The following is a 27590-nucleotide window of genomic DNA, read 5'->3' as shown; positions in this document are numbered from 1 at the left end:
TCTTCAAATCCCTGGAGGGACTATTAAATCCCATTCTCCCTCTACCAGACTTCCCTTCAGTTTAAATACAGTCTTTGTGGTCTTTCCAGTTCTCTGAAAGATTCCTGTCTCAGTCAATTTGTGAAAAAGGAGAGAGAAGAGCCTGAAACACAAGCCACAATAGTCTGACATAGGAATGTGTAATTGGAGAGGCCAGTCAGCCTTAGAAGATGGAGACTTTGGGAATGTGATGTGCACAAAGAGACACCATGAGAATCATGTTTGTCCCCGTGTGTGTGGCATTGCTGTCTTTATTGGCATTTGACCCCTGCAGAGTAGCAGAAGATCCTTTTAACGTGGAGGTTTGGTGTTTGGGAGGGCCTGCAAAGAGCCTTACTGGGGCAGTAACGCTGGTCCCCAGCTGTTGTTGGCAACTGCATCATGGCTCCTCTCAGAAATGGAGGCAAGCCTCTTTTCTGATCCTCTCCTCAGCTGTTCCTGAAGCTCCTTGCTGTGAACATTAAAAATCATCTTGTCATACCCACCCTAAGTTTATTCCCAGTCAGACTGTAATGCTCATTTACGAATCCATTTAGCCTTTAATGAACCAACTTTTTACAAACCAGTGTTTATCCACTAATGTGTTTCTCTGTAATAGTCATGTTTTCACAGCCTCTAGCTCAAGCTCTTCTAGTGTTCTCAGATAGTTTCCACATGTCCTGGGCTACTCTAATTTCTCTTCTCTTTACTGTTTGAATTTATTATGGGTCCCTTGGAAAGGACAGACAATTTGTATTGAAGTTCTTTTTATTTGTTACTCCATTTAAAAAAAAAAGTGTCATCTAAAGAACTAAAAAAATCATCAAAACCATAGTTCTTGTGTCTCTTTCAGGATTGTTATCTCTGAGGATTTTTTCTCTCTCCTTTTAAGGAATCATGTCAATGTTTCTGTGCTGCTGTATAGAGAAGGAGTATTGCAGTTCTATCAACACTGTCTGGACCTGAGGAACTTCACAGCTGGGGATCCATTCAGGCAGTGTTATCTGTCTTGGCCCATCCTCTGGTCTCCGCATATGCAAGCAGACGTTTATTGATGGAAAAGTCTGTGCAACAAAATTCCACTTTCCTCATGCTTTACATCCAACGGTAAGCTTGGCTTACTTAGGCTAACTGGGCTTTCCAATATTGTATGTTGACCAAATATCTGGACTTGAAGATTTTGTAGGGAAGTGAACATGCAGATTTTGGAAGGGGTTCAAATTCGGGCCTTCTGGAAAGCTGCCACCTCTACAATGCTTCTTTTTGCAACATGTCAGTGATTTTCAGAAGGTTGTTTATTGTTGGTCTTGAATCAAGATAAGGAACTTTCTGGTAGCATGTCTGAGACAAAGTGTCCTGCTCTTGGCTCTCATCCCATTTCTGGTCTGTGTTTTCTGTCTCTCTGCACTGCTGACCTAGGCTGGCTGCTCTTTTTATTTCACTCAACATTGTGCCTTAGTAGCTGGTGACAACAGTGGGAATGCTGAGTACAGGTGAAGGCATCTGAAGGAGTTTGTGCGGAATTGATTCATGGGCATGTTTACCTTGAAGTAAGCACGTAGTGTATCCTTCAGGAGATCTCACTTGTGACAGACCAGGAGAAATGTTTCTGTATGAAGAAAGTAGCAGGATTTATACTGCCATCTATGTCTCTTAGCAGGGACTGCGTATTTTAACAGACCACTGACCCTGTCTGCCCTGAAAAGGCACAGAGGTCACTCAGTTAAGAGAAACAACCCAGACCTTCACTACTGCCCCATCATATAGGGAGCTCAGAGTCACTCTTTATGCTTTGGAGAACTAAATATTCTGTTCCACTCCAGTGTGTACAGTATAAATGGGTATAGATGTCTTGTGGTTTTTTATTTCTTCTATAAGCATGTGTCTTCTCAAATGGTGTTGAATCAGTGTGTTTTTAGCTTCTTTTAGGAGCAGTTGCAGGTGGTTTTTAGGATGCTTACTTGCATGTGACTTTTTAGCTTTCTCAACCACAATTTGATCCACGGCTGACATACTGTTAACCTTTATGAATCTTTTGCATTGTTGAGGCTTTAGATGCTGGTGCAGAGCCAAAGGAACTGTTCAAACGTAAAGTACATTTGAGTCCCATAGCCAAAGAATGAACTTTAGCAGTTACTGTGCTGAACAATCTCAGTGTGTGATATTTAACATATGTGTGCTTTAAGTGGATGAGTGTTGTTCAGGTAAATCAGCATGACTCAGGATAGGCCTCTGCCAATCACACTTTGGAAGCCAGAGGGCATTAAAACTCAGTTCTGAATTATATAAGGTGCTAGTCTGGATTTTCATTTCCAGAAACAAACTGTTGAAAGTGTGCTTTGAAGTGTTCATTACCATAAAGCAAACATTTTCTTCATTACACTGAAAAAAAAAAAAAAAAGTTAGACAGCTTTTCTATTTCAGATACAGAGATTCAATTATTGGAAATTTGTAAATATATCAGAAAATGTAAAATGTAAAGCAGAAGGGATTCCCTTACTTGGATTTGTTTTAATGAAATAGAAGAAAAGCAGAACCATTTGGGGACTTCTTATCCAGGGCCATTTGGAACTATAACTAAGAAAATGACAGCATCTTACTTAGTTGCCCTGCTTTATGTGAGTCCATGCAGTTTGAATCTGGAAGCGTGTTCTGGTTAACTCACCCTAGAAAAAAGTGCTATAAAGCCAGCAGAGCAGGAATGTGTTCCTTCTCTTTTACCTGCAGAATTGCTTAGTCAGTTACAATTGTTTAGAGTTGCAGTCAATCAGAGCTGTGCATATAAAGCCATCACAAGTAATGATGCATTAGCAAAACACAACTCTCAACTTGATTTGCTCTGCTTATATACCACATTATGCTCTGCTTGCATGAGCAGCATTTAATGCAGATAATATCTTTTCACTTTGATACAGGTCACAGAGAATATAAAAAGTGTTGAAGACAACAAACATGGAGTTTTTCAATATAGATTTATACTTTCTTAAGAGTAAATCTTGGCATTAAAATAGAACCTGCTCATGTTATTGATGCACCCTGGAGGAAGAAAGGCGAATCAGTAATGGAAATGGAGGAGTATAAATCATAGAAACTCTGCCAAACTTAAACTGCTGTGGTTAGTAAGGAAGCAGTAGGCTGCAATAGTAATAAGTCACTTATCAAACACATAGTGCAATAAGGACAATGAATTGGTGAGTTCAGTCAGACTGTCCTGATTGTCCCCATTCACATGACAGCTGCCAACTCATTTTATGGACACTGTTACACGTACTGCCCAAGGCTAAAGGTCTTTTGCATTTCTGTTTTGCGTTGGTGCCAACTTAAAATGGTAAGATAAAAGTAAGCAGATAATCACAGTAACTTCCCCTTCTGCAAACCCCAAAGAAGCCATTAATCCATTCTGTCAACCAGCTGTGTCAGGACTGATTTAGTATTCTGAACTTTTGCCTCTGCTTTAGAGTGATCTTTGCCCTGTACTTAAGTATTGTCAAAGAGAAGGCTTAATTCTGCCAGCTGATTCTGATAATACTCTTGCCAGTATTACTTGTGGTGGAAGCGTGAGATTCTTAGTAAATCCAGTATTAGTGCTGTGTCTCCACTAGTTCTCCAGTCAATCTGCAAACTGCTTTTATGTAAGGCAATATGTTGGAACTATTCCTAAACAGAGACATGTTTTATTGTCACACATTTTTACGGTTTAGGAAAATCTGGGTTAATCCACAATCCCCCTTAAAAACCTTAGAAAATTTACAGCTTATATTTCTTTTGTTACGAGAAATTTAGGGGCTAATAATTTGTGGTCTCACATTGCTATCCCAACTAAATTAATTTAATAAAAATTGCTCACCTCTGAAGACCTGACAGTATGTTGTGATCTCCAGAATCCCTTCAGTGTTTTGTAGTTGTTATTCTTGGAGAAAAGTTATATTTGAGCTCTTTCAAATTGGGGTTGGGGTCCACTATCTTTGGTGGATTTGTGGATTTAGATAATATATTTGACCATTTTCTTCAACAAACTTGGAAAGCTGAAAGATAAGAAGAAACAGGTAAGGTATAAAACAAATATGTGTGCTGTATGGGGAAGACTATTTTAAAGACTTGACATGTGGTCACCCTCCTCTACCTCAGTTATCTGTTTAGCAAATGCTAATAAAATTAAAATCTGCTAGGAAAATATATTTACTGCAGTATTAGTAATCAAGTGGAAGTTTCAACAGGTATATAGTTATGCTGAACGCAGGTCCAGATAACTTGGAATCAAGTTCTCATGGTAGTCACATATGGTAAACAGGCAAAGCTGCGAAAGCTCTTTTTTTGTAGAAGTCACAATTATAAACTGCCTTAAAATAAACTGCCTCTTATTGTTTCCATTGCCACATCTGTAAACACTGTATCTGCATTTATCAGAATGACAGATGGATCTGCATTTTTAGCTGTAGATGAATGCTCACTATAAAGACAGCTGTGATGGTGGGAGAGGTGCTTTCTGTGAGCTTCTGCTAATATCTCTTTTGCCTTTGGAAACTGGTCTAATGGATGTGCAAACAGAACTCATCTTCACACTTTTGGTACAAAATCAGCAGGATTAGACCAGATCAGCTATTTTATCAGAATCAGTGATGTTTGATGAAGTCTTAGTGGAAGTGCTCTACGTGGTCATCTGCACCACTAGATCTGGAAATCTAATTGTCCCAGGCAAAGAGGTGGTGACAAGCAGCTAAGAGCTTGACTTTTTACCAGAAAAAAGTTGCTTTTGCAGAAAGCCATCTCCCCATTGTCAATTGCAGGAACTCTGGATTGATTCACACACCAGCAGTGAAGGTTCTTATTTCATTTTCTGTGTGCAATTTTTACAAACAGGACCAGATGACTCTAAAGCTTAATGAATTGTGAAGCTCATTCTGAACTCCTAATGTCACCATCAGGAATAACTAAGTTTTTCTAAGTGTCTTTTAAAAATGAAACTGCAGTGGAATTAGTTTCCAACCCTGTTTCTGTCACTACTTTTTCTCTCTCCAGTCTTTCTGCCTTGTTTCCTTATTTACTTCACAATGATGCTGCCAGCATTAATTACATAATAGATTATATGAGTTTTGTAAAGGAGAGATGGGGAAAAGACACAAAGATTTTAAGCACAACTTTCTGTTGGTAAAGTCACTGGACTGTAGTCTGGGTTATCAGTATTTAACCAGGGATTTCTCCTTCAGCCATGAGAACTGGAGTGTCCCGGTCTCTGAGAAAGTCAAAACATATGGAGGGAAGAGCAAATGAAATTGGAGTATTTCCTAAGTGCCCATGGTAACTGTCCCCTTAGCTGATAATTCTGAACCTGTTAAACATTGCTGGAAATAGATTTGGTGATCTTCTTGTTGTGCAAAAATAAGCTTTGTAAATCCACCTCCACACGTGATTAGTGTTTCTTAAATTGACCAGTGATCAGTGAAAACTGACTAAAAATGACTACTACTAACATTACATAGTCTGTGGAAGGATTTTAGTTTTGAATGGACAAATACTTCACTAAAATCACTCATATACCTAGTTATATAAATATGCAGCATTGTACTGATGATGGGGAATGGCAGCTAATTAATGCAAAATGACCTCCCAGTTAACATTATCAGCTTTTACTTTCCTGAAAAGCTTCTTATCCACGACAGCATGTGCTTTTTCTGTTTCAAACAGTTGCTGCCAAACCTTTCCTGACAAGCACTGCCACGGCACACAGAGGGGCTGGCTTTTTCCTCCCAAATTCCCCCTAATCCTGTGTAGCTGGTAGCTGCCAAGTGCTCCTCATCAGTTAACGCAGGTGATCTTTGAAGTCTTCTAAAACAAGGTGCCTGTCAGTTAAGAACAATAATTTCATGTCCTTATCCTCCAATATTTTATGTAAAATGCTCACAGGGTAAAATACTGCTGGGGTTAAAAACAAATACCTCGTGATGGCTTACATAGTGTTCTGCAAATAGTGAGTTCTAGCGCTTCATCTCAGACTTCATAAGGGGTAGGAAGAATTGTTTTTTCTCTCTGGATCTTGTTCTACTATTTGTATAGTGATAAAATGTTTTAAATCATTCAGCTCTTATTTCATGGGTATTTCTGTTGACCCCAATGCAGGTGGCAGGCATGACTTTGGCTCAAAAAATGCTACTTTTGGGTCTCACTAATGATTTTTGTTTTCATTTTTCTTTCCCTATTTTGAACTGTGGAGAATTAGTTGTCTGGCAGAAGATATCAGATATGCTAAGTGATCCATCATGCTTTTGTGGGGAATGGCAGCTGTGCTAATAGGTCTGCTGGCTTCTGAGGCTACAAGGGAGCCACAAATTGTTTTTATTCTCAGTGCTGAGACATCCTCCATGAGACTGCAGCTATCAGCAGATATAGCTTTATTTTAAGCCAAGGTGTTTATCTTGACTACTGATGTAGTCAGATTCTGTTAAACTTCAGCAGAAAAGAGCCATGGCTGCCATAGTGTTTTTAATTAAGTTTCAAGAATAAAGGGTAAACCAGCAGAGTTCTCTCTTAGCTTTGGTCTTCCTCAGAACAACCATGTCAAAAGTCTTGCTAGAGATACTGAGATGGAAAGGTTGATGACTGCTTGAATTGATTCCAGTGTCTCAACCCTCAGGTGATCTGAACTTTGGGAACATGGTGTACCTAGATTTGTGTGTAGGATAGGGGTGAGAGGAGGAAAATGGCAGGCACAATGGTCTTGGGTTGGTTAAAATTGTCAGGAAGAAGGACAGAAAGAAAGAAAATTTCCTTATTTCACATTTCACTGAGGTTTAGATTAAATATAACACTTTGCAAGAACTGAGAAATGTGAGAATCAAAAAGGTGATATCTTAGATTTTTAATCCCCTTTTGCTTCCACCCTGCAAAGAATTCCCAATGATGCTGCCCTTGCAGCTTTTTTACATGATCAATCATACTGACTCTCATTTACTTTTATGTGGCTTAGGGGAATTTAAGATTCTTGCACAGCTCCAATTAATAGTAACTGTGTTTGTGCTTGTGTAATCAAAATTTGTCTCTAAGATTACATTTATTTCTGTGAGGAAGGAGGATAAAGCTTAACTGGAGATTTTATGGGATACTGAGAACTGAGATTTCATGGAATGCCCGTGTTCCTGTGGCTGTTCTTTTCAGCTATAAATTTTTAATGATAGGGTAATTTAGGATTTAATAAAATCAGGAGAATCATGAAATCTGAGGAAAACTAGAGCAGCGGTTTATTCCAGTAAGAAAGACTAGCTTGTTAAATGAATCCCTGTTTGGATTCATTTAACTTTAGCACCACTGCATACAGCAAGTTGCTGAGAGCAAACACCTTCCCCCAGTTGCTGTGTAAAGCAAAGTCACGGTCTTGTACAGGAGCCAGATTAATTTAGTTCTTGGAGCTGTGTGTCAGGACATAACGAGTTCCTACCAAGCTGGACTTTTCTGAGGCTTCTCTCTCATAAATCTGTTTTATAAGAGGGAAGTTGTGCTTTATAGTTGCTCTCAAACACTTTAATTCACAGTAGGTAAGGAGGCCATGAACAACACAGCCAAGAAAACCCAATTAGCCCATAGGCAAGTCAGCAAGATCAGTATTTGTTAGGAGAGTGTGTGTGTTAAGTAAACACTGCTAATCCTCTAAACCTAATCATTGCTTGCTTTGTTCAATAGAGAGATTTTTGTGCCTCGTAGTGTTGCTGCTGCTTATTGCCAAGGAACCTGCACTGTGCTATTATAACTGTGAGAGGAACAACTTGCCCTTTTATTTCATTAAGGAAAGATACAGGTGAAATGTACCTAGGCAAAGTGTCTGGTGGTTTGGGAAGCCTATATTAGGGAAGAAATGCAATAGCTTAGCTGAAGTGACCCACTCTCATTTGCACCTCCTACACTTTATTCTGAATCAGTGCAGTCGGTATACATTAGGGACAAATCAATATGTAAGCAGTGCAGGCAGTGTTCTTACTGATACCACTCATTATATGAGGAATGTTTTGTGTTGCCAGGTGCCAAAGACTGAAAAGACATCAGGAACATGTGATGTGTGGAATGTCTTTTTAAAACGGAGTGAAGGAAAAAAAAAAATCTATCTCCTTAGACTTTTGTGAAATAAGCTCTATATTAGCTAACAATGGTATGTACTAATAGTATAAAAAATAAACTTTAAAAAATTCCTTTTATCAGTAATGCAAAACAAAAAACGTACCCTGTTTATAATTGCAGAGAAATTACTTCTTCATACCATGCTAATACATTATTTATATTTTACCTTGGAGACTTATTTATTTCAAGGCAAGCAAAATAAAACACTAACTTTAGAGGGCAAGAATTTAATCATTAGCCTAGCTAAGAGTCTCTTGGCAATTTTACCAAGTCAGAAAAATATCTAAGGTTGAAAAAGGAATGATTTGCTTAATGGTTCTTTTTGGTATAATAAAAAATAAAACAAATGCCTGAATGTCAAACCACGACACTGAAGTAAGTATTACTGGGCTAGAGCTCCAAAATTATGTGTATTTCATAAGAAAGGCTTATCTACCGGGCCTTGCTTCAAAGGGTCTTTATTGTAAATGGGTATGAGATGTTTTCAGATGAGAGCCCTTTTTTAAGCTTTATTATTTGTACAATGTCACACAATGTTTCTTGTTTCTTCAAAAGCTGTATACCAAAACCTGCATATTACTAAAACTCTTGTTTTCCTCAGTGAGAAGAGGGATGTCCCAGATTCATGTCCAAGCAGGACATAATAGTAACTTCAGAGCTTGAGGACATAGAAGTATTGGGATGTTATAGGCCCTGCAGGGATTCCATCATTTCAGGCTTTGCAGTTCTGTGGGAGCTCTCTTCTCCCATGGCTGGGGTTTGTTCTGTAGCCTGGTTAATGACATAGCTGTGACATGGGAGCTGCACCAAAGCTCTCTCCAAGTCATCTGTGACTCAAGGTGCAACTGGGCCACTCCATCATTGAACTGATCTCTATAAGGATTGGTATTGCAGAGTTATAAAGAGGAAATAAGTCTCTTCACAAAAAAGAGTTTAAATACAGTAATGTGCTTATTTCTTTCCATACTAACATGGGTGTTTTAAAGATAAGCTTCAACTGTCAGGTCAATTTTATTCACACATTCTGATACGAGATACAGAAATCATGCACTTCATTATGAAATCTGTGCTGTGATGCTATGGGACTCACTGCAATCAATATGAGGTGTGATATCTCACAAATTGCTGTGCCAGCATAACTCATGCCTCAGCTGAGCTGAACAAAAGATACTTTTAATGTGTGATGCTTCAAAGATAACAAGACTTAAAGTGTTGAATTCTGGCAACTATTTGTATATTGTTGCATTTTTAACAAACTGGGGCTCTGATTCAAAGTTCACATTTGTCTTAATAATGGAATCCTTTATAGAAATACCACACTTGCAGACCAGCATCTTTGAATGTTTATTCCATAGATAATTCTAGTTGATTTTCTGTTTATTTCTACTGTTAGAACTGGTGTGTATCTACCAGTGCTGTAGATATGTAGAATACTTCTTAGTGTTTCTATTCAATTCACATTCTGTTACAGATTTATTATTGTAACAGAATGTGAATTGAAAATAAATACTAAGTAGTATTTTCAATTTCTGTTTTGTTGTTACAGTGTGCCTTACTACATTTTTCACTGCAATAATTGGACATATTGCTGATACACATACACATAAATAAGGACAGTCAATCTGCATTGAGCTCTGGCATGGCAGAACTACTTAACTACCATTGTATATAACTTTTCTTTTTAACATCTAAACTTAAGACAGCAATAAAATAAGGATGAACATGCATTTTCGTGACTGCCATGATTTAGAGAAGGTTTCTGAGCTCAGGTTGTAACAGCAAGCAAAGTTTTGCATTTTTGAGGGTAGATGGCTGTTAAGAACATTTGTTATATTTTTAAAACTCATACTGTTTAATCAAGCCTGAAGCCACCCAGAATGGAAGGCAGAAGAGAAAGAAGAAATTTAGAGCTTTTTCTGGAAAGGAAGTAAGATATTAGCAGTTTTTAAAATTTGGCAATGTTTTGGAGTTCTATTAGACTTTTGCTGGAGTCTGTCATTTTCACACAAGAAACAGTTGCTTGGTATTATATCATCTGCCCCTTTATGATCCAACCATACAGCATATGGAGGTTGTCTACTGAAAAGAAGTCAAGACTCATGGTGGAGGGATTTATGCTCCCAGTTTGGAAAGGCTCAGGACAAATCCAGGGAGTTGTGCAGATGAGCACCATCCCATTTCCCTAGCAAAGAGTGCACTATGGGCACTCTTCAAGCACTTTCTGATAAAATAGGCAGAAATTAAGTTTCATATGAGAGAGTATCCTTATGGACACTGGCTTCTGTGCAGTAGTTCTGCAGCTTCCCTCATGATGGCAGAGCATTTAGTGGAGAGATGCACTTGTTCAGTAATAGTAGTAAGAGGCACATTGGAACCTGTGTGACCTTCATGAGGGTCTCCTACTTAGTACTACTTTTCTACCCTCTGACACATGCTAGGGGCCTCTAAAGATCTGTTTCTTCTCTCAAGTCTGGTTTTGGCCTGAAAGTGATGCAGTGTGGGGAGCCTCATGACCTTCACCTTATTTTCTAGATCAGGCCAGAGAACATTTTGCTTCTCTTTCCTGTTACTTTCCCGTGTATTCTGTAAATTATTAAGAGAATCAGATGTATCACTCTTGCCAATTTTAACAGAAAGGAAATTACAACTGGAGAATAAATAGTTTCAAATGTGTAAATTTACTTTCTCTGCAGCCTTTTATTCTTGCAAAAGGAGGCAATCACTTATCTTGCCTAACCTTAAATCCTGCTTGGTCAGGAATCTGCAGGTCTGGGAATCACCATGGGTCAAGGAGCTGGGAGACAGCCAGAGGAATGTAAATACTTTGTGGCATGATAAACACCAAAACCATATTAAAACCCACAAGGCAAAAAATCACCAAAAAACCCCAAAAAACAACAACAACAAAAAAACTTAACAAAACTATTTTCATTCATTTTATGCTGTCACTTAACCTACTGGAAACCTTATTGGTGTGGTTCGTCCGTGGAAGGACAGCTGCCAGTGCTCTAGCCTGGTGTGTGTGTGTACAACTAAAGCTCTTGGCAGTGGCTGAAAGGTGTTTTTGAACACCTTTCCCAGTTTTTGTGGTTTGATGCGAACCTGAGGGCCCTTTACACCTACAGAAGTGAGGAGGCCACTACTTTTCTCCAGTACATTTGACTGGGAGGGCATATGTACGTGACCCAGTGCACTCAGCAAAGCACATCTGCAGCAGTCAGTGATTGATTCCAGTGTGCAAAACTACCCAAGGATACACAGTGCTCATCCTTAAAGCAAAGGCATTGTTGGTCCATGAAAGTGGAAAGAGTTATTGCAAATACCTTGTAATTCATTTCCCACAAAAGACAGTAATGGCTCAAAGGAGCCCTCACAGGCTATAAGGTAAATAAACTTAGTGTTAATAGCTCCCAGGTAGGTCTGCTTAGCACCACTCAGAGTGTATTTTTCAGGAAAGGTTCCATGTGGCTGTCACCATTTAATAGTTTCTAATGGCAGGAAGAATATTTGCTCTGAAAGACCTTGGACTACGAACGTGAAAGACTTTGTTTAAAAGGATATATTCTTCAATTTAAAGGTCTTTTAAAGACCAAGAAAATAGAATATTATAGGGAAAGAAAATGCTTAACTAGGAAAAATTAAACTGTTTTTAGAGAGAGACCCAGCATATTTCAGGTTAACATGTGAGTGCATAATAATGCATAAAGCATTTTAATGATTTGTAAATCAAACATTCAGAGTCCAAGGTTATGTACATTTCAGTGTGTACGGGGGACAGAATTTGACCTACTCCTGTAAAATCTCCTTCCTCCTTATATAGTTGATACAAGGGCACAGAGTCACAGCAGTCCCTGGTTGCTTCTTGTTAAAGAAGAAAATTCCTAGGCAGGGGCTGTGATCTCTTCCTCAGCCTGTGTACCTGGATGAGCCATTCTGGTGAGCAACTCTCATGAGGAATGCACCTCACAGCCCTGTAAAGTTAACTGTGAAATCATCACAGAATTATTCTCAGGTTTCTAATATACTTATCAATGATGATATAAGAGGTTGTTTATTTTCTCTTTTGAAGAATTTACATCTATACTTCAAACTACCTTAATCTAAAATCCCGGTGGTTTGATCAAGTGTTTTGCTGGTGCCATCAAGTGGCAAAATGTTGGATTGCAAAACTCCCGCAGCACCCATATTGACTCAAATACCGCTTGAACAGCACCAATGAGGAAAAGAATCCCTGACAAGCCTCCTCCAATAATACATATATATAGATATGTATGAGAAAAAATTGATGCCATGATCACTACAGTTACTTCAATTTGATCTGGATTCTAGCAAGTAGAAAGGCTAATATTTTTTAGTATGACTAGCTGATAAATATAGGCAACCTATAAAGCAAACTCAGAGATCCTTGTTGAAGAGCTGCTTGAACTGAAGTGGCACAATACTGCACTCTGAATTTCTGTGATTGCTCTCCTTTGTTACTAGCTAATCCCTTTTTACAGAACATGGCCCTTTGATTTCATATCATAGCTGCACTTTGTATCATCAAAGTAGAATGAATATTCAGTTTGCTGTTGTATTATCTAACTTCAAATCTGGTTAACTGAAAATTTAAACTTAAAGCTCATCATTCATACACACATCACTTTTTTTTGGTCAGCTGAGTGACATCAATAGGAAGGCCTCTCTGCAAAGGAAACACATAAATTTATAAAGCTTATGCTCTATTTCCTTATAAAAATCCAAATAAATTGGTATGGTTTTGTCTTGAATTCTCAGGGGACTGCTAATATCAAAATTCATAGATGCTGCCAGTGTGGAAATTATCCTGTGTTTCAAAATCTACATCATGCAGGGCTGGATTTTGAGAAGTGCTGAGCACCCATGCCTGACTTTAAAGTTCCTGATAATACTGAGCATTTCCCCCTGTGAAAGCCTGGCTCTTACAGTTCCTTTCCACACACACCTAACACTCAACAGGAGCTGTGGGAATGCCTCAAATAGGTACAGGCTCCAACTTTTTACCCTAAAATGAGTTATTTCTACACTCTGGAGATCACTTTCAGCTCCTTCTGCCAAGGGGCTCCCAGAATCCAGCCAAACTGCTTGGTGCTTTTCACTGACAAGAATCTGAAAACAGCTCCACACCAAAAAAAAAACCCAACAACAGAGAGCACATGATAGTGTGAAAATGATGGAAATGCAGGTGGCAACATCAGCCACAGTCAGTAAGATTTTCCTGGCATTAGAAGAAGCATTACATTTTAATTAATTCTCACTGTGGCTACTTCCTGGAGTTTTATTTACAAATTCTATTATAAACATAAGTATATTTAAGCTTCTTATACTTTCCCCACTGAAATTTGTGCCAGTACTATCAGAGGCACAAACACTAAAATACTTCATTTGAATCTTGCCCACTTCAGCTTTTTACTCTAATTATTTGCACTAGACTAAGCTTTTAATTAATATCTAACCTGGTACATTTGGAGATCAGTGAAACTGATGCTATTTGGGTTACTGTGGCTCTGTTGCTTGCCAGTTTTCTGTGTTTTACAGAAAATTGGTATGGAGGAAAGGCTACTGTCCTTTGCCCCAGAGTAGCACCTTCAGGATTGTGGGTACCTGCGTATGCTTTGAACAACTCTCCTGAAGTTACATTTTACTGTGGGAATTGTCCAGAACAAACAGCAAATGGATGTCATTAACATGGGTTTATGAAGTAGCTTGCTAACCTCTTTTCTCTTTCTGACTACTACATTGGTGTTCTGAGATGGGACATGTAGTTGCTGTGGCTCATCTACTTTCTCATGAGGTACTGTGCCTGAGTTGGCTAAAATCTCTCCTGGCTTGCAATGTAAGTATAGGAATGTAGAGACATAAGAGTACCTGCAACTTAGGCAATTTCCACCTTGTGGAATAGGAAAGGTTTGTTTCTGGACCTCTTCTTTTCTCCGGAATGGGATTCACTTGGATTGGTTAGGGGCTCTACACTAGTGTTCCTGCACAACAAATAATCCAAGGGATGGTGTATTCAGAAAAGAAAACACAAGAGCAATGAAAATACTTGTTTCAAGCTCATCAGTCATTCTTTCACCTGTCCTATCACTGTGGCATCACAGCATCTTGCCGTAGTTCTGGGATGGAAGTCCCATCAGCATCATTTAACAAATGCAAGTGCCAGACTCTCTCCTGGGATCAGGTAACCCTGGTTATATAAACAGATTGGGTGATGAGAGACTGGAGAGCAGCCCTGGGGAAAGAGATCTGGTGTTTGGGCTGATGGGAAGCTGAAGATGAGTCAACAGTGTGCCCTGGCAGCCGAAAGGGCCAGCTGTACCCTGGGGTGCATCCAGCAGAGTGCAGTGAGCCAAGTGAGGGAAGTGACTGGGATGGGACTGTCCTGCTCTGCACTGCTGCAGCCTCACCTCGAGCACTCTGTGCTGGTTTGGGTGCCTTAGTGCAAGAAGCACAAACTGTTAGAGTGTGTCCAGAGGAGGGGACCAAGATGATGAAAGGTCTCAAGGGCAAGATGTACAAGGAGCAGCTGAAGTCACTTGGTTTGTTCAGCTGGGAGAAGAGAAGGCTGAGGGGTGACCTTTACACCTTCCTCAAGGGAGGCAGAAATGCTGATCTCCTCTCTCTGTCAAAAATGATAGGATGTGAGAGAATGGCATGAAGGTCCATCAGGGAAAGTTCAGGATAGATATTTGGAAAAGGTTCTCCACTGTGTGGTTGACCAGTCAGTGGAACAGACACCCTAGGGTAGTGATCATGACAGCAAGTTTGTCAGATTTCAAGGAGCATCTAGACAGTGCTCTTGGTCATGGTTTAGTGTTAATAGTCAGGAAGTTGGACTTGGTGTCCATATGGTCCCTTCCCAATTGAGATATTCATTTCATGTAAAGATTAGTTCATGATAACAAAGAGGAGAACAAGGACAGGAAGGTGTACATCCATTAACAAATGTATATGGAGATCCTTTTCCCTTGCTCACTTGTCTTCTGGCAGTACATGTAGAGCAAATCCTCTGTGCTTCTGTTCTGCTCCTCAGGGAAGCTTGCAGCAGTGAAGGAATTTCCTGAACTCTATATCTGAAAGGAAAAAAAACCCCAAAACCCAAGATGTCTTTTGATAGCAGCCCCAGTGATGGTTACCTGAAGTCTTTTAAACAATGACAAGTTGACTCTATTTTCATGACTGTGACTTACTCAGCTTATTCTGGCTAATGCTATTAGGATGAGCTGTCACTAGGAGAAGTTAGTGCAACAGCAATTGGCAATTGTTTAATGAAGGTTGGGTCAAGTCGAGGATGTTTTGATCAGTGAGAGGAAGAAAGAAGGTGATAGATGTGTGCAGCATGTGCATCTTGCAGTATTATTGAGTATCAGCTGCCAGCACATACATACCTGCACTCTCAATAGCATATGGACAGCAAATATATGCAGTAGCACAGATGGAAGCTTTAGCATTTAATTCCCACTGATTTCAGAATTTGTTATTTATGCCTTTGAAAACTTCCCCTCTCCATCTCTAGAGAGGGATGAGGAATGTTATAGCTGCAGTTCATACTGAAAGAGTGCTGTGTTGGGCACTCACATAAATGTGCTAGAGGCTGAGGATACTCTGTACATTTCCATTCATTGGTGTCATTTGAAATCAAGCAGTTTGATGTGTATGATGAACCAAAATAAGAATCTGATGTGCCATAGAGTATCAGAAAACTTTTCTGTTTCTCAGTTTCTGAAGGAGCTCAAGCATTCACTTACAAGTTCTATCTAAAATTTTGCCCCCAGTCTGAAAGTAGTCAGGCACATGCCAAGTCTCCTGTGTGGCTGTGATGTTTGTTTTCATTAAGCCAGCTCTCACTGGAATCATTAATAAACCATTCCTGTTGGCTCCTATCTATAGGCTACCAAGCTGCAGAATAACCACTTTACCTTAGACATAAAAGAGAAGCATTAATACGAAGGTCTGACCATCTAGTCAGTTCAAACAGGACTGTGTTAAACTTAAAATATTTACAAGTCTCCTTCTTCCAAAGAAACATTTATAGCTGATGTTGATCTAGTGACATTTGAGATCTCAATGACACATTAAAAAATGCCTCAGCCCAGAAATTATCAAAAAGGGCTAAGGTGAACATATTTTTAAAGTGTCTATCATGAACAATGCTTAAGAGTCTCAGCACTATAGACAGTGATTTCATAGACACTATTAGGATTTCTAACTTCCACAATAGTAGATTTATTCTGAATTTTAACAGACAACTTCCAGCTTTCTGGCTCTTTTCTTCTGAGAAATAAACCTACACTACCAAAACTAAAAAACATCAGTTTGCGAGTGCCTTCTTTATTACTAAAAAGTCACATTTTTCCCTTCAGGTTTGTTTTGTATGCCATGTGGATCTCAAAACAGAGTGTAAGAATACAGTGTCTTAAATTATGAGCTTGTGAAGGCCTACAGTAACTGTTTTGATCAGTGCATGGAAGCCAACACATCTGAGGGTATGTGCTGCCAACAACTTCCAGCAGGTTTTGGAGGGAGAGCTCTTACTCATATTGGCATGTTAATCCAGAACTCCACTTTTGATATGAATCTCCCAGTGGTCTCTGTTTTGCAGTACCTTGCTCTTGGAGTACATGAACTGGGTTCCTTATGGATGTAATTATCTGAAAGCTGGGTTCCAGAAACATACCAGGAGGATACCACAGCCACAAATGGACCCTTAATTCAAAATAAAGAGCATCTGAAATGTACTTTTTGTGTACCTCAGATCCTCAGCACCCACTGTTTCACTCTACACATCTTCTCCTGTAGTCCACCATACATGCCAAGAGACATAGTCACCGAGCAACACGCATATTTGGAATTAATTGAATTTTTTTAGAGTGGGATTGTCTGAATTTATTTTTATTAGCTGTTTCCCAATAAACCTATAAATAACTATACACATAATCTTATGATATTAACACTGAATCTAGCTATCTGATGATAGGGTAAAATACATAAGATACCTTCTTTGTATATATATACAACCTAGCATTATTCAAATATATGTACATGCTTCTGGTTATTCAGGGGCACAGTCTACCTATGCAAATGTTGATAACAAATGCTCCAGTCCAAGAAAATAATGTAATAAAATTAATGGCTGAATTATTTTTAAAAGCTGAGAACAACTGCCCTATTTATTTATTTATTTGCGTTTATGTGATTAGGAAAAATGTAACATTTTAAAAATGTATCATATTGTCAAATGTGCAGCCCTCTTCAGGTGCACTGGTGAGTTCCTGTGCTGTGTTTACAGAGGCCAGAAAAATTTAGCTTAAAACCTGTGTTACACAGATTTTCATGGTATTTACACCGTGTCAACACAGATTTTCATGGTCACAGAGAAAAGGATGTTACAATCTTGCTATGTTTATTTAATGTTTGTGTTTCAGAATTGGGTCTAACATAGCTGTCATCTGAAAGGTGCCTTGCTGTTGCATTGCTTAATTTTTCCTTTTTCTGGGTATCCTGTGTAGCTAACATGATTCTTTCCTGGATATTCATTAAAATTTAAATCAGGCCTATAATTCAGTAAACTTCAAAGCCTATTAATAGTTAAAAGAGTGCAGATGGAAATTCATCAAATTCCTGCAATGCAAGGAATAGCACAAAAACTTGCCTCAGGGCAGATATGTAAGTGGGAGGCATCAAGACACAGTTTGACAGGCGTGATAATTCAATAATATCAAAGTATTCTGACTGAAATTCAGATGTTGGATAGGAAACATTACTAATAATGAAAGAATTTATCAATTGTGGTAAACCAGAAGGCTGCCAGAAAGATGGAAACTAGGACCTGATTTTGCTAACAACAGAGATAAAATCTCATATGAAAGAACATTGGAGGACTTGAGGCTCACACTGGAATCCATTATGTATGAAAAAATACAGATTTAGATTAAAAAAAAAAGTTGTGAGTGCCAAGCAGCATGGAAGTTCAGCTTTCCATACCTTTAAAAATTGCAGGAGTTCTGCCATATCCTGCCCCCCAGCTATTAGTATAATTGAGCCTGTAAAATTCAGTGAAAACACATTGATTCCTGAAACTTCCTGAGTACATACTGATCATTACAAAAGCTAAATGCAAGCTTCCTTTAATTTTAAATTTTAATTTAAAAGTTTATTTCAGTAATTCTAGGTCAAACTGTAATCTAGGGAAAAAAGGGTTTAAAACAGGAGTAGATACCATGATAAATGTTGGTGATTACTTGCGAAATATGCCCATCTTTTCCAAATTAGAAATAAATGCAATAGTTGTGTTAATTTTATTCTTTATGAAAATTATTTCAGGAGATTTTGAACACTAAAGTCACAGTATAATTTATTTTAGCAGTCCTCTTTTCAGCTGTAATGAGCATATTTCCTGGGGGACTGACAGACTATTGCACAAAGTAGAAGATTCTCTGTTTCATTAAAGCAAAAAGAAAAAAAAATGTGTCTTGCCAGAAAAACATAACCACGAGAAAATGCTTTCACTAACAGTAAATTGATATAAAATACTTCTAATAGAATAATTTTCATTTACAAGTTCTGTTCTTACCTGTCTTTTGAGACAGTTAGACAAGCAAGGAATTTGAAATGGAGTTAGTACTACATACAAATTGAATTTTCTTGATAGGACTTCAGGTCCTTCATTTTCTTGGCAGTGTTGGGGCAGGTAGGTTATCATGTATAATATTTGAACTTTTAGGGGAAGATGCAGGATAAAATACCAAATACCAGAGAATTTATTACTATGTCTGGATACTAAGGAAAAAACATATGAGTTCTGCCTAATTCTGGCAAGTGTCTATAGGAAACAGTGGTTGCTTTTACTACTTCTACTGGTTATTTATACCAGGTTACAAAATAAAACAAACAAACAAAATGAAAAGAAGCAGATTAAAGAGATGTGATAATATTGCTTTGTGTTACTGATGAACAGAAGCTGGAAATAAGCTTTCAAGTAAGAGCAGAAAGTTTGAATTTGTATAGGAAAGGACTAATGCACAGAAAGTCTCACTTGGTGAATTTAGTTTCACTGTAAACTTCCAGTTCCACTCTGAAAAGGACATTAAGCCCATGACACTTTTAATAGAAAATATTTTTTTCTTTAATTGCCAAAGTTTTTGTCTCTACATTTGGGCTTAGGGGAAATGCTTCAGTCCTCCTTTCACTTGAAAAAAATTGTACTTCAATGTTGGTTGATCAGCTGTTTGTGAGGAGAGGAGCTGTACTAGGTCGGTATAAACCCCTGTGCTCTCCAGAACTTCATGCAGGCATTTATACCTAAACAAGTTGCCCCTGCGTTGTTCTACTCTCTTGTGCAAGACAAAAGCACCAGGACTTTTACTTTCTATCAGATGAAGCTTTGACTCACAGTGGCAGGGTCTTCTCAAAAAGCCACCATCAGTTCTTAGATGAAGTAGACAAAGAGGCACCACAGCTTCCTTTCCCATCCACCAAGAGCCAGCAGAGCACTCTCTTATATCTGTGCCTGCTTCTTCTGGGACAGTCCTGGGGAAGCTCTCAGGAACCTGCTTGCTCCACGACAAGCACATATTCAAGTGAAAAAACCTAGACTAATTCTATCATGCTGGCAGTTTATAGAATATTGGGTAGGTCTGCTATGGTATCTATATGAACACTATGGGAATCTTACACTGATAACTCAGATTCAAGTACAACTGGCTTGCAATGAGAAAAATGTTCTGAGTTGTTGATCCATAATCTGCAAGTAGGCATGAAACAGAAATCAGATTTTCTTTCTAGCAGTACTGCTGTGGTTCTGCTAGAACTTGCAATGCAATGCTCTTCTGAGTTCACATCATTCTGACCCCAGTAGAATTTCCTTTCTATCCAGTTTTATTAGCCTGTCTCAGAAATTTATTTCTGGCTGCCAGAATTACCCTTGGACTAGTAGAGCTTCTGCCCCTGCCTGTTGCACATATAGGGAGGTCCCATATTTCATGGATTCTCTTTGCAACTCCATGACAGCAGCTGCCCACTGAGGCAGGGATCTATGCCATCAATTTTACTTCATCAGCCTCCTAGCATTAATCTATCATCCATAGCACCAGATCATGATTGACTGCACTCAGCTTCATTATACATATAGACTTAAACCCATCTGCAGTCTTACCCAGCACACCAGCACCAGGACCACTGATTCATAATAATCCACCTTCCCTCATCAGATGGTTCAGAACATATATGTCCTATGCCCCTGTGGCTGCACTAGTTCAAAACCACCATTCAAATCCTAAAACTTGCCTTCAGCTCCAGAAAATTAATTTTTTGCACAGCATTTCCAGGTGGCTGGCTTGGGGACCTCATGCTTGTAGCAGGACCCAGACCAAGGGTCAAGACATCCCTAAGAACAGTGCTCTCTGAACACAGTCCAATGCATGCAGAGGAGCCCACACTGTCTGTCCAGCTCTGTTCCCTGGAAAACTGGCCCAATTCCTCGGCAGAAGAATCCAAGGGGATTTTAGCTCAGTGACCAAAGTCACAAGTCCTTATTGATCCAGGGGAAATCACCCACAAAGGAAACCCGTAGTTTCCAGGATGATATCTCTCCAAAACAGGAGCCACCATCATACACATTTCAGCACCAGAGCTTTCAGAAATCCATGATCAAGAGAATGAATTATCTCACTGGGAGGCTTTGCTGAGGAAAAATTCCCAGTGAGAGGAAGTAGGAAGGTATAGGAAAATTATACATGATTATTTTGAGAAATTATATCTTAGTAAAAATTGATTTCTAAATGTAACAAATATTGTGCTTATAGAACCCTAAAGAAATATTATTCCAACACAGGAAATAGTATTTGGAGATCAGCCCCTCTCTTCCCAACCATGATTGTCTGTCTCTTTGGAAGAAAAGTGTTAATAGGAAACTGTGTAGGGCTGACCTCTGAAATAAGCTTGCCTTCTTGTTCAGTGCACTCACTGTGCTTTGGTCTGTGTTCTGGTACTATTTGACATCACAGCAAGAGGGTGTTGGGGAGCAGCACATAGGATGAGGCAGCTGGGGATGTCAGCAGGTGTTTAGCTGTTGAATGGGGTGGAAGGGTATTTGAGCACACCTGGGATCTGGGATCCAAGACACACATAGGTCATGTGCAGTTTTACCTCTCCTGGATAAAGCAATAAATACAGCCACAAACCAAGACAGTTTGTTACAGAAAATTTGATTGAGAAGAATTGAGTGAAGTCATGTGGTTGCTGGTTCAATTCTTGACAAATTGGCTTAGCCTAGTGGAATTCAAGTAATGCAGGCAGCACAGCAGCAAGACTTCCATGAAGTGCCAATTTTTATACCTGTTCTTGGAGATACCAATAGTCTTTGCTAAGACCTTGTTGGGATGTTCACACCATCCTTCAAAACAGTTGGAGGTGGCCACCACTGATGTAGTTTGGATTCTGTTTGAGTTGGCTTGCTGGATGTTTTTGCCTTCCTGTGTTTGACAGACATGGTGATAGATTTTGATCTGTTTTACTTTCTTCTGCTGACCTTTTCTTTTTTCTCAATATGCTTTTTGTTTGGCTTGAATTGGCATCAAAATAAATGGATGCATTTGAAAATAGTGGTTTTTCTGTTGTTTTTTTTTCCATCAGTGACAGCAAAACTAGCTGGAGGTCCTACTTTTCTTGGAAAAGCAGTGTGAAAAAACCTGGGAGCATGTCTTTTGGCAGGTGATAATACATAAATACATTTTCTAATAACTTATTAAATGCACTATTGTGTTATTAATAATCAGTTGAGCCAGGAATTTGTTTATTATGATTTTGAACCACTGATTTGGTTTTAATCTGGATGACTTGGCCATCATATTAAAGTGAACTAAGCATTAATGCTTGTGCCATGTGCAAGTGATACAGCTGTATCAGTGATTTCCAGAGTTCACAAGTTTAACATATTCTAAAAAAAAAATTATTTCAGTATGTCTTTTTCATGCTCCACCTCACTCTAAAGCTGAATGTTTGGAAAGGCTCAGCAGAATATTTTCCTTCATTTCATTAATTACTCAACTGTTGAAAAATGTCTGTTATTTCCTTCCAAAAATATACGTGGAAGAATTAGAGTTGTGGTTTTAGGATACAATGGGAATGAGCTACCTCAGCTGTTACTATAGAGGGTGTGCTGACTGGAAGAAAATGTCTTAGGACATCAGTTCTACACTCTGAATCTTCACAAAAAAAGGTCATCCCCCACAAGTAAATACCTTAGTTGTGTGTTTTGCTGCCACCTGTATCTATACATTACTGAATTTCTTTCGAAAAAACTTTGGGAGGATGAAGGTCCTTGATACATCTCTGTATAGCTCCCTTACCAGGCTACAGTGGATGTCCTGTGCTGATACAGCAACGGTGTCAGGGAAAGATGGATATCAAAAAATCACAGAATGATTGAGGTGGGAGGGGACTTCTCATGGTCACCTGGTGCAACCCCTGCCCTGGCAAGGCCACCTAAAGCAGGCTGCCTATGGCCATGTTTCCAAGGAGGTATCACACCTCCCTGGGCTCAGTCACCCTCACAGGCTAAGTGCTTCCTTATGTTCAGATGGACCATCCCGTGTTTCAGTTGGTGCCCATCACCTCTGGTCTTCTCACTGGGCACAGATGAAAAGCACCTGGCTCCATCTTCTTTTGCAACCTCCCTTCAGGGTGTTTGTACACATTGCTGAGATCTTCCCTGAGCCTTTTCTTCTCCAGGCTGCACAGTTCTTGCTCAGCCTTCCATCATATGAGAAATGTTCTAGACCCTTCATTAGCTTAGTGGCCTTTCACGGGATTTGCTCCAGTAGCTCCATCTCCTTTGTTCTGAGAAGTTCTGAACTGGACACAGTACTCCAGATGTGTTCCCACCAATGCTGAGAAGAGAGGAATGACCACTTGGTGGTATTAAGAAGTATGATCATTCAAGAATTCTTCCTAGGCTACTCAGGAAACCTAAGAAAAGGTGACTTCAACCCAGTCCTAAAAATGACAACTTACAAGCCTGACAACTTTATTACTCCAGCTATCTTCCTAAGTATATTAAAAATGTCCTGCAGTGAGTTCTCCTTGTAGTGCTTCTGTTTCTACCTCCCTATGTTTTTTCATGAGAACTTGCCCACTGCTTTCCTCTCTTACTCCACTGCCCTCCTGATTGCTTGCACCTATAATCCAACATTCAAGGTCTGTCTAAGGTTGTTCCCATGCTCATGCAGTTAAGTGGAGAGTGGGATAAAGAAAACTATCCCACTTCCTGGGGCAAAGAGAGGAAAGAGCTTTACAACAAGGAATTGAAAGCATAATCCACTTTCTTAAGCAAAATATTCTGCTCTCAGGGACTAAAAATCACTTGATGGCTCTCACAGACAGGTAAAATACTAATTTGTGTTTGGCTGTGGTACATATATGATCTCAGGGCAGGGATCTTACAACCTTCCACTTGACTAATACAGAAAAGGTGAAGACTTGCTGACGTAAGCCAATAGCCCCTCTATGCTGAAACTCAATATGCTTCAGATGGTGAACTGAGAGGCAGTGAAAACCAAAAATTTAAACATAATTTCTAAGTGATGAAAGCTATATTACCTACATAGTAGTGGATCAAGAAAAGGTGAGGCCAGTTCAGCTAAATAGATAGAAAAGTAATTTATCTAATTATTTTTGTTTTCCCCCATAATTTTGGTGGGGAAAAAAAATAGAGGGATGTGAGCATTTCTGTGAATAAGATAGACATAATTCTCTGGATCTGTCACTGATTTTGATAGCCACAATACTGTGAGGGCTAGAGATGTATTTGGATCAAAAGAGAGACAAAGCAAGCTGTTTATTGAAGTGAGAAACTATACATATTCTTATCCTTAAGCTGTTATTAAAAGGCAAAAGTTAAAAATCATTGATAGGCAGATTAATACACACTGCAACAAATCCTCTCTTCAGGCTTTATGTCAAATGCCACTGTAATTTCTTTTTTTTTTAAATTTATTTGTTCTAGGAATGGTTATTAAAAGTCATAAAGTTGAGATGACCAGACTTGTTAAGGTTTAAAGTTCATGAGACAGATTTTGTAAACCTAATGCTGTAATTTTCATTTTCCTAACTCCTCCGGGAGTTTGCCGTGCTGATTTCCCGGGGTCTATAAGGGAATACACGATTCTCCCCAAAACCGGGCTTTACCAGGAATGTTATTTCTGCCCTCCTGTGGCCACGGACCATTTTGCAGTTTTACATCGATGAGAATTCCAGACTTCATCCGCATTTAGGTAATTGCAAATTGCTTTTACTTTAGAGAACATACATAAGTTTTGTATATCCGAGTCAATTTTCCTGTATAAAATGTATTTCTATATATATTTCATTTGAATATAATACTTGATTATTTAGATTATCAAATGAATTGCAAAAATTTATTGTAGTTTATGTCATAACCCAGAATATGAAGCCGTGACTTGCATGTTACAAGAAACAGTTAAACAGCATTTATTTTCTAGTGACTGAAATTATTTTAATTTTAGGGCCTGTGCCCCACTTCTGGTCTGTTCGCATGAAAAATGTTGTATAGTTGCATGCATCAGCTTCTTCACAACTTCAGTGAATCTTTAACTTATTTATAAATTAAATTGCACTCAGTTTTCACATCATGTCAGTCAATCAATCAATCAATCAGTCAATCAATCCACTGATTACACCGGAGTTACTTTAAATTTATCCCAGACTGTTGACAGGATCAGATCACAAGACCAATTTTTATTTTAGAAATATCCTATACAGTGTCAAGGTGACCATGTGTCCCATATATGAATAATGCTGTCCACTACAGGCTTACAGAGGGTTGAATTGTTTCAGTTAAGACTGCTGCTTATCATATTTTCTGATAGTCAAATATCCAGAGACAGAATAGGTACACCTGCATGCACAGTGATTCCTTTTGTGCTTATTAGCTGGTGAGGGTCTGGACAAGAAATTTGGTAGCATGCATATAAGAGCATATAATGCAATAGTGATTTAAGGGAAAAGTATTGTAAAAAACAAGAATAGATTATTCACTGTCAAATAATACTAACAAATGAGAATATTTTTCTGCTACATGTTGGAAAATGGGAAAAAAACCCTGAATTTATACATTACCTGCAAACTTTTTCCTATGTGCTCCTTTTCAGTCAGCCCAAGTTACTGTATCCTCATCTTGGTGGTTTCTGGGTTAACTAAGAAAATCACTATTGCATGTGTTGTCCCAGTGCCAAACTGTGCACCATCTGCACTTAGCAGCAGAGGGAAATAAGACCCAGAAAGAATTTATCACTAGTTACACATTTGAGATGGGTATGGGCTCTGAAATCTTCCAGCCACCCCCCCCCCCCCCAACCCTGGGTTCATAAAATCATATGCAGTATAAATATCTGCAGAACATATTTGGTAGGAAATGTCTTGAAATACAGAACTTCCAGAAACATGCAGTGGTGGCTGAGCAGACACAGGAAGAACCTTCTGAAAACTGTCTGCTCTTTTCCCCAGCCCTGCTCTTACAACAGACTGACCCATCAAGAGGCATTCAGAATCACCTGGGTTCACACTTCTTTCAAGAGTCCATAGGCTATATGGATCCCAGTATAACTACACGATAGGCTGCTCTGCACTACCTCCACTGGTATTGAATTGCTTCACAGGAATCTAAATTAAACTTCTGACTTTTCTTTCATAGCTGCCAAAAGAAATCAGCTGCTGAATTGGGCTGTACATTTTAGTTTGAAATGTGTCTTGAGGGACAGGCAAACCTGCACCTCTCAGAATTGATGACGGTCTCTAAAGGCAAGCAGGTACTTAGTCAAAATGGTAACTACACTCAAAGACAAGCTCAGCACCAAACATGTACTTTTATATTTTTCTTGATCTGCTCTCTTCAACAGCAGAGTTCAAAGAAAGTTTGCCTCCATTCTTTTACAAATAAATTTCTCCATATTTGCCATAGAATAAAATCCAAACACTTTTATTGCCTCAAGATGTGGATGTATTTTAAGTACCTGCAGAGTTAAGCAGCTAAGAGAAGCGGATGATTTTTAGAAGTTCCCCTCTGTTCTCCTTCACTAATTCAGCCAAACAGGAAATGCTCCAGGCTTTGGAGCAGAGATGTCCCTGCATCCTGCAGGCCCAGGTGAGGCAGGCTGTCCCCCTACACCCCATGGAGGACCCCATGCCAGAGCGAGTGGATGCCACAAAGAGAGGCTGTGACCCACGTGGGAAGCCTGCACAAGAGTGGCTTTGCTGGCACTTGTGACCCTGAAGGGCACCCACACTGGACAGTCTGTTCCTGAAGGACAGCACCGCATGGGAGGGACTCACTGTGGCAGTTTGTGAAGATGTGCAGCCTGTCAAAGGACTCATATTGAGAAGCCCATGGAGGAGTGTCTCCAGGAAGAGGGACTCCGCATAGGAGCAGAGGAATAGTGTGAGGAGTCCTCCCCCTGAGGGGGAAGGAATGGCAGGAACTTGGTTAACTGACCCCAATCCCCATTTCTTGCACTGCAGGGTTGGAGGAGGTGGAGGTAGAAAATTTGGGAGTGATCTTCCTTGTCTTCATCCATGAGACTTTTGTTATGTTTTTTTCTTAACTGTCCAGCTGAAGATGGAAGTGATATGGTGATTTTGGTAGGCTCCTTTTGTCCACCCTGCATCAGCCCACCACAAGCATCTCCACAAACTGTAAATCTGTTTTCACCTGATAACTTTAATATAAAGCTCCTCAGAGATTTATGATGCACTTTGAACCTCAGTGATACAAACTAATTTAAGGTTTTCTTTCATGTGAGGTGGGGTGGCTTTAGGAACTAAGGGTCAAAACCCAAGCAAAGTTTTGGTTTACAGCATTCCTAATAGTTGCTTCTGGTTTTGAACCACTTTTCATCTATTATTTTTTACCTGTATATTCACGAATGTGGTATTTGCAAAGACAATTACATGGCTCTGTGTGCCCTACAGCACTTGCATTGCTGCACGTCTGTGCAATTGTGCTACAGTATGCAGGTATAGCTCCAGTTTCCATTATTTAAACATTTCTTTCGGTGTGGCTGAGGTACCAAATAGATATGAGGAGAAAAGAGATCATGTGGTCCAATATTCTGTTGAAAGCATGGCCATAAATAATTATCTGCTGAGGTATTGCTGTGCAAGACAAAGCAGTATTTGGGTGCTTCTGAAAATCTGAGATGTAGCAACATGAATTTTCCTGTGCAAGGTTTTTCTATGTCTGTCTTAATCACGTGACTCCTTTTTTAAGACTTGCAAACAATGGAAGTACCCTTCTGTTTTTCATTTCACTTTATGCACTATCAGCATGTTGGAGGATGGTAATAAAAGGATGGAAGGAACTTGAACAGTATTTAATAAGTTTTGGGTTTAGAAATCTGTCATAACTATATACTTTTTTTCAGTATTTCAAGTAC

General features: G+C 39.2%; 1 protein-coding gene across 1 annotated transcript; it reads right to left on the bottom strand.

Annotated features, from left to right (window-relative positions):
- Positions 1-876: 876 nt before the first annotated feature.
- SPMIP4 (sperm microtubule inner protein 4) lies at positions 877-24409 on the bottom strand. Its single transcript, XM_077782347.1, is given in 8 exon segments — positions 877-941; positions 944-1055; positions 1058-1209; positions 1212-1472; positions 1980-2096; positions 6533-6732; positions 15086-15215; positions 24328-24409. Coding segments are annotated over 8 exon segments (1119 nt in total).
- Positions 24410-27590: the final 3181 nt, after the last annotated feature.

This window comes from Lonchura striata, chromosome 1 (genome assembly GCF_046129695.1).
Source record: "Lonchura striata isolate bLonStr1 chromosome 1, bLonStr1.mat, whole genome shotgun sequence".
NCBI classification, from domain to species: domain Eukaryota; kingdom Metazoa; phylum Chordata; class Aves; order Passeriformes; family Estrildidae; genus Lonchura; species Lonchura striata.
The sequence above is the reverse complement of the archived record's forward strand: the minus strand, read 5'-3'. Positions and strand labels throughout refer to the sequence as shown.